General features: G+C 49.2%; 2 protein-coding genes across 2 annotated transcripts in view; both read left to right on the top strand.

Moving 5' to 3' along the window:
• Positions 1-822, top strand: part of Hmx3 (H6 family homeobox 3) — a 31952-nt gene extending 31130 nt beyond the window's left edge. Inside the window, exon 8 of the mRNA XM_033761233.1 lies at positions 1-822. This exon is cut by the window's left edge and continues 13 nt beyond it. Within this exon, the coding sequence (XP_033617124.1) occupies positions 1-105 (105 nt within the window). The 3' untranslated portion in view covers positions 106-822.
• Positions 823-4430: 3608 nt separating this feature from the next.
• Positions 4431-8045, top strand: part of Hmx2 (H6 family homeobox 2) — an 8828-nt gene continuing 5213 nt past the window's right edge. Inside the window, exon 1 of the mRNA XM_010635325.3 lies at positions 4431-4517. The gene's annotated coding sequence lies outside the window, so the exon portion shown is untranslated. The remainder of the gene's footprint in view (positions 4518-8045) is intronic.

Here is an 8045-nt window from a genome sequence, read left to right as displayed (position 1 = left end):
GCAGGGGCCCCAGTGCCGGTTAGCCAGCCGCTGCTCACCTTCCCGCACCCAGTCTACTACTCGCACCCCGTGGTCTCGTCCGTGCCGCTGCTACGGCCGGTCTGAGGCCCGAGAGGGGAGGTGGAGGGGGTGCCCGGCCACCTTCCCGGATCCTGGAGGAGACTGGGCCGGGCGGAGGGCGCAGAAACGTCCAGCGGCCTTGGGAACCCGGGCTTCGGCGCACCGCCTGGCCCTCCTCCCCAATCGGTAGCATTTTGTAAGTATTTGCAATGCATTTTCGTGCAATTCATCCCTAATGGATTTGAGGCGCTTCTCCTCTTATTTCTGATTTTGGCTACTAATTAAGAGAAAGCAGGAAAAAGACAAAGTGTCCAGGTCAAATATTTTGGCTGAAAGCTTTTGTGAAATGTTCAGCCCTATCCCTAAATTTACATTGCGCTGTGACTTTTTTTTTTAAATAGAAGAAAAGTAAGCTCAAAACCCAAATAATTCCTTTACTTTATTCACTTTCTATAGAACACCGAGAATCCAGAGGGAAAGAATTAATAAGGTAGTACTTTTCTTTCTGGATTTCGGGATGTGGTTCTTCCTCCCCACCCTAACCAGTTACTTCTCCAGTTTTCAGAATCAGAGCAGCCTCTTATGGGAAACTGCTTTTCTCTCGGGAAAGGTCTGGCAATTAATCTCTTCATCTGTCTCACTTTGTGATCGAAGAATTCTCTAATTGTTTAAAGGGAAAAGATAAAACAGCCAAAAAATCAGGACTCTGAAAACTGAAACAGTTCCACCTCTAGTCGGGTTTGAGTGCTCTTATTTATTAGTACCATTTATTCGGGGAATTTCACCTATCAGTAAATTATTAATATTACTATTACTTGTTCCCCATTTTTGAGAGAATGGTTTATTTTTAAAAAACAGTTTTTATTCTCTCCCCCTACATTTTTTTTCTGCAGTATCTATTTTTTTGACCTGTGCAATATTGTACAAAATTTCTTGAAAGCCCTGCTCCTTCCTCCAGGAGGGAAGCAGACTTTTTGGCAGTGTAATCACAGTCACTTGTGTAGAAAGAGAAAATTAAATAGACAAAAAGGAGGAAGAGCAAAAACAAGGATAGGCAGCAATGCTCAAAGGAGTTAGGTCCACTGGAGCGCTTTAAGTGAAGGACAATCAATTTAGGAGAATTTTAATTTATTTGATAAATGTACAGATTTCTTGTAAAATACACCCTCACATCTTCAGGGCTTTCTGCTCTGCCACTCAGTCTGTTTTCTTTCTGTCTGCTACACCTGTTGGTCTGCAGTAGTTTGTTTCCCCTAACCTCTCTGTCCTCTGCCAGGATCAGTCCCTTTTTAAGAAAAAGAGAAAAAAAGTTCACAAAATATTGTTACATTTAATGTTGTCGTGAAATTTAATTAAAAAGAAAAGAAAAATGAAGGCTTTCATGTTGCCAGAGTGTGTAACTTTGGATAATTTTTCCCAGAGCAGGTGTCTCCGAAACTCTTTTCAGTCTCGCTCTCTGGCTGCCTCTGTGCTTAAGTCCAACCTGGATGCACACCCCTATAATTCAGCAGTCAGCAGAGACAGAGGTGGCTTTGTTTGTGATGAGGGACACTCTCTCCCCTGTGTCTTCCATGGTTTGAAACAGCCTGGGAGCAGGGAAGACGGAGAAACAGAAGGGGTAAAGACCTGTTTCTACCTAGATTTCGGAGGTGGAGCAAAACAGCAGTCCCTTTAAAATCATCTGTTATTTCTAAGCACAGGGCAGCAGCCTCTCGTTCTATTCCTGAGACATGGTTCCTTCAAAAGTGAGAGTTTCGGGTCAGGGCATCATTAACATACCTAGCTACGAACTTGGTAACTCCAGATGCCCCCAGAGGTGTTAGAGGAAAGAAGCAAGTAAGTTGAGTTTCACTGCAGTAGGAGACTGCTCTTCTAGACCAGCTGGGAGAGGCCTGGCCTCGAGAGGGCAGCCTCTGGGAAAGCCACCTAGCTCTCTGGACTGTGACTACCATTTCTAGGATGGGGAGGCTTTAGTGGTGCTTGAGGGAATTAGGACTGCTGGGGCTGCTCAAGCCTGGGCTCTTTCCAGATGTGCTAGGTGATAGGGAACAGAAGCCACCTGGCTGTGGCTGCAGCTGCGGAAACGGAAAGGACTGTGACCCTTTCCAATTAGAGAATCTCTGTCCACCGGCGCTCAACACCTTGAGGGGCAGCCTCTCTGGGTCCCCACGTCCGGACCGACGCCCGGAAGCACAATGTTCGCTTCCGCGCGCTGCTAGGCGCGCAGCCGCCACTGTCTCAGAGCACAGCCTGAGAGGCAAGGCGCGCCGCGATCTCTGGGAAGAGCTGGTGGGCCCTAGGGAGCAGGTGCTTAGACGCACCTCGCCAGCCCAGCTGTGCCGCCTGCCTTCAAGCTGGGGATATGCATGCACACCCCTTCTTCGCAGTGCACTTTGAAGCTTGGGAGCCGGAAGGGGGAGACGGGGATGACAAAGGCTGAGAAGTTTCCGGAGGGAGAGCGCTGGCCAGAAGCGACCGCTGGAGAGCGCCTCTCAGTTCCCTTCTCCCGGTGTGTCACCAGGCTCCTCGAATTCAGTCGACACAGTTGATTCCACTGTGGCTAAAACGTCCAGTATCATTTTCTGTTGATGGAAAACAGCCCCCAAATAAACCAGCACGCTTATTTATGGCAAAATTTTAGTCCGGGTTCCAGTGAAGATAGATCTACTTTTATTTCCCTCTGGTTTGGAATAAAAACGAGGGCATGTGTCATAAATGAAAAATAAACAGAAATTCAGGGTCAAAATATGTTGTTCCTTGTGTTACCTGCAAACATAGTGATGCCTTTTATTGTTGGCAATACTAACTGCAGGACGGGCCAGTAACAGCTCATTAAAAATAATGTTGCAATAGAAAACATGTCCTTAGATTTTACAGCCAGAACACGATGTTATCAAAAGTCAAGAAAACACTTCTCTATTTGTTTGGATTCTAGAAAACGGTTCTTGACTGACCTGGTTTTTACAAAGTCAAGAAATAACTGGTTCTCCACAAGTACAGTTTATGCTTTGCTCTGCTCAGGGCTGCCTACCCCTGCCACACACACACACACACACACTTGGGGAGCTTCCCTATCTGAGCTCATCTGTCTTTACCCAGTGCCACCCTGGGGGAGGAGGTGATTCAGCCCTGGGACAGGCTGTGTGAGCCTAGGAACCCGCCCCAGGGAAACCTCCACTTCCTTCCCACTGAATGGGTTCCTTGCATTTCTCCCACTGTAAGAGTGGAGCCCGGGAGCAGAGATGAGGAACACAAAAGCCTCTCTGAGCAGGAAGCATCCTAGGCTGCACTGCAGGTTTTCCTGAGACCTTTGTGTCAGGAGAGATGGAGAAACCATTCGATGGGACTCTCACATCTGGACAGCTGGCTGGTATCACTTTATTGCCTTACCTACAAAGTCTCTGCAAAGCTTGCTGGGAGCTGCTGGAGCCACCCACAAAAAAGGGGGCTACCTAAAATCTCTGCTGGATATTCCATTGGGGAAGCCAGAGAGCCTGTTTTGGGGACATTGAGTGGACACCCCCATTTTGTTCTTTTACCCTTCCTTCAGATTGTAGAGTTCCCCTTCTCTCCCCCTGCCTCTCTTCCTCCCTCCTCTGACTTCAGATCCTTCCAGCTATGTACTCCCAGTTAATCTTCATCAATGTAAATGACTTAAACTATGGATCTGAATCCTTTCTACATCACCCAAACAAAAGCACATGTAAACAACATAGGATATGCTCATACTTGACAAAAACACTCAGCCCACACATGCACCCACTTTATACTTCCAGACAGACACAAATGGATGGGATTCTAGTGCAGACACCCACATAAGAATTTAGCATCACTGAGATGGCTAAAACATAGATGTCGTTGAACACTCTGTTCCTGGACAATTGTTTTTCTCCAATGGCCCCAGGTGAAGGCAAGCTGAGCTGAATCCTGGAAATCGATGGGCAGGAAGCTGAGTGGCCTCCCACACTGCTGCACAAGCCTGAAAAAAATCTTAGGACAACTTTGCCTCCACTGCCTCCTCACAAGTCACTTGGTTAAACCAGCAGAGCTAGCTCTCTACTCCTACTCCTAGCTCTCCTACTCCTAAGAGCCAGGACCTTACTCCAAACCAAAGTTCCTATGGTGTGGGCTGTGCCGCTCTGAGTGTTTTTAAGTACCTCTAAGTTTCTCCAGGCCTTGGGAGACCAAGGAGCCAGTGCTTGACCTGTTTCTGTTGGCAACACAGATGTATTTCTTTTATTTGGTAGTAAATAGAGTGGGTATGTGTACATCAAACAACAGCAAGACAGATATAAACTGCCCCCCTGCCAGAGGTGTGTGTTCTGAGTGGGGAGACTCCCTTGGGAGGCTTCTGCAGTCAGTCCAGAGCTGGAGGCCACAGCAGAGAACCACAGTGCTCCCACCTCTCCTTGCCCAAGAGCCTGGAAGTGGGGCTAGGAGAAAGAGGAGGCAAAAAGGTCAGTGTGATTTGCTTTCTTTTCTGCAGCTATGTGTTGGGCAAGAGAGATGGGGGTGTGGATGGGAGCCTTGAGGACCCCTAGGACTGCAGGCTGTGCCTTCAAGCACTTTGGTGAGGCCTGGAGATGTGGGTCCTCCTGAGCCAGGGCCACTCACCACTGCTTTCACCCATTTGCATGAAACACCTCTCCCCTGGAGAGCCCTTTGAGGCCTGAGCCTTTGCTGGTCAAAGCTTTGGCCCCTCCAAGACTTCACTTGGCTCTACTCTCAAGGCTTTCAATGTCCTGTGTCCCAGGACCCAGCCCAGGGACCTCTTCTCCTTAGCAGTCCCAACTTAGACTCTACAGAGTAACTAGGAGAAGCCCCCTGTCCTGGACCTAGTGTGAAGGAGTCAGAGGGTAAGAACTGTGAGTCCCAGAGAAATCCTGCACACAGGTAGAAGACCCAGGGGACAGTGATTGCCCAGACATAAGAGTGGCCCAGAATGACCCATGCTTGATGCTCTTCCTCTCAGCTTCTTGTCCACTTGCTATGTGCAAGCCCTTCCTGACTATAAGACACAAGGGATACCTTGTGCTTAGGTGCGTGGGTCTGGAAATGTGCATGCTTGAGTGTGCACGTGTGCACATCTCAGTGTGTACAGCAGATGGCCTTGACCTTTTGATCTGCAAACATCTGGGAGCTGGAGTGGAAGAGATTGAACAGCCCAAGAAGATGACCAGGCTGGGTGTACACTGAAGCTCTGTCTGGTGCCTCCGACTGGGCTGTGGGATTGAGATTTAGGCTGCAGTTCTTCCACAGAAGTACCCTGGCATGAGGGTGGGGGTGGGGAGCAGCAACTGAAGTGGGGAATTGGGTGGACTGAAACAACTCTAGCTCTCACCAGGGGCCCATTATTCAACTGGGAATCCTCCCTACCCTCCCGCCTCCAGGATGCCAAAGGGCACAGGGGCATTTTTTGATCAAGAGGTGAGGGCTAGCAGGAGGCTGCAGAGTCTCTCCTTGGAAAGTTCCCAGGAGGTACCCATGGATTGTATTCTTCGAGACCCTTTCCTTGTCTGATGCTCCAGGAGATTTGTGCTTGGGGCAGAACCGCCCAAATTCCCAGTTGCTAGGGAGTTCCGAAGGCAGAAGGCATCCCTTGGGATTTCAGCTAGTGGAGTGGAACAGGAACTGGGCAGAGGTGCAGTGAGAGAGAAGAACACTGGAGAGAGCGCAATGCACCCATCGCCATAGCAGAACTAGTGAGGTGGAGTCACCTGGTATGCCTCACCCCAGCGTGGATGTCTTCAAGAAATATAAAGAACCCTCCTCTCTGCTGAGCTCCTTCACTGCCCTGGCCCCCCTTGGTGATGGAGTGCACGCATCAGATTTTCATCAAAGTTCTATTAAGTGAAACATAGGTTGCAGGGCACCCTTTGATTGAAACAGTTTAAATTTTAATTGTGTTTTTAATTTGACATATAGTTGCAGAAAGGAATGACACTGCGTCGCCAAGGGGCGGTCGATTTTCTTAATTTCTCCCAGAGGAATTGATGAGTCTATCAGGCCACTAGATTGGAAACCCATTAAAGCTCTCTGGTTAGGCTGTTAATTGGAACTTGATGGATGTGGGGGGGGGTGTCGGAACTCGCCTATGCTGATCCAATCTTCATGACTTTCTGTTTTCCAATAAATTACACAATTCATTTTCCAGCTGCAGATTACATAAATTGTACACCTCTGGGGCTCTCTTTTTCAAATAGGGAGCCCTTTTCCCCAAAAGCCTATTGCAAGATGTCATTTGCACCAAAGAAGGAACAGCAGAGGCCCTTGAATGAAAATCGAAACATAATCAACGTTTATACTTAGAAAATTTATTGAGATCATTTTCTCTGGTATTTCCTTATTTAAAGTTTGGACGTGCCATATATCATAATCCACCCGTGTGAAGGGGGGCAGACTGTGTTTAATATTTATCGAAGCTTGATTCCAAGATCAAACTTGTTTATGACTTCATCTGTCATTCGGAGGGAACCTTCTTCCACTATTACCCGGCTCAGCCAGCCTATTTCCCAATTGCCGCAGAGCAGAGAGGATCAATTTTTATTAGGCTCCTCGGCAAGTTTGCTCTGGGCCGCTTTAATATTGAGCAGCAGCATAATCTCGGGACCTAAACTTTAAGCGTTCTTTCAGACTCAGAAAGTTTATCATTATTTGGAACCAAGTATGCCTAATTCGGAGAAGGGAGGCAATCCCAAAGAAAAGGAAAGCCCCCCCACTCCAGGAGGGCGGAGCTGTTCGGAGTCCAGGAAGGCAGGGACCTGCATAGGGAGGTGTGGATGTAAAAGTATTAACACACTTGGGGTACTGAGACCAGGTGTGTGGCTGGTGGTTCCGATAGTCCAGGATTTCTTGGAGTGGGTTTTGCAGCTAGGCTGGGCCCAGGAGAGGGCGTCTGGTCTCATTGCCGCTGGTGAAACCTCTGGGATGCCCGGATGCTGGATGTCCGAAAGGGGTGGCGTGTAGCCCTCTCAGCCTCTGTGGTTTGATTGCTGTCGGTGTTTCATGTTCGGTGTTCCGAGGACTAAGGGTGGCCAACCAGTAGAGGGGAGCCCAGAAGAGCTGCAGGCTATGGGGGGAAAGAGTCCTGAGCCTGCCCAATCTCCTGCACAGCCTTCCTCTCCTGAGCCTGTGTGTGTGTGTGTGTGTGTGTGTGTGTGTGTGTGTGTGTGTGAAGGTTTGCTGAATGAATGTGTGTGACTGCAAGGGGTTATGTAAGTATGTGCTCGAAGATTAAAGGGTGCAGCGTGTTGGGTACAGAGAAGGAACCTGTGAGTGGACCAGACCTCAGCCAGTAGAGGGACAAAGCAGGCGGAACTAGCCTTAGGAGGGGAGAGAAGCTGCCTCCCAAGGTTTCATAGTTTTGTGGTTTGGAGCCCTCCAGCCCGGCTCCCCAGTCTCTGGGGGCTCCTTGCATGGAAGCTGCAACTCTGAAGGTCCACATCAGCTGTCCAGTCACCTCTGGCTGGTCCCTGGACTGAAATAAAGCTGCTCCTTGGGCTCTTAATGCCTGCCTCTGCTGTCCTCCAGTCTTTCCCGCAGCCATGCTCTAAGCTCAAGGCCAAAGCCCGTTTCTCCCCGCAACCTGCTTCCAAGGGTGCAGTATTAGCAGGGAAACAACTGTGAGCTGTCTTATCTCCTCTGCTTGGCCCATTCAACCCCGCTGCCCGCCTCAGTTTCTCCTTCTGTACAATGGGGGGGGATCTGCATCACGTTTTCTGGGAGGATTAAGGTGACAAACGATGAGGCGCTCCCAGCATGTTTCTGGCATCAAGTACTTAGGAGCTCAGAAAGGTTTAACCAGCTCCTGCTCTGGTCACCTCCTGTGTTTAACCCAGGCTGCTAGCTCTGCTCCCCAAGTTGGACGACCACTTCTCTCTGGAGGCTGTGTTGGCTCGGGTTGCGTAACAGAGGCCGGCTGTTAAGGAGAGAGTTGGGCATTTCTTTCCTAGAATTTCCTTCCACTCTCCCAAAGCGAGAGCGCG

Source organism: Fukomys damarensis, unplaced genomic scaffold, assembly GCF_012274545.1.
Source record: "Fukomys damarensis isolate Sample0158 unplaced genomic scaffold, DMR_v1.0_HiC HiC_scaffold_8, whole genome shotgun sequence".
Taxonomy (NCBI): domain Eukaryota; kingdom Metazoa; phylum Chordata; class Mammalia; order Rodentia; family Bathyergidae; genus Fukomys; species Fukomys damarensis.
Note: the sequence above shows the minus strand (reverse complement) of the source record. Positions and strands in the feature narration are given on the sequence as shown.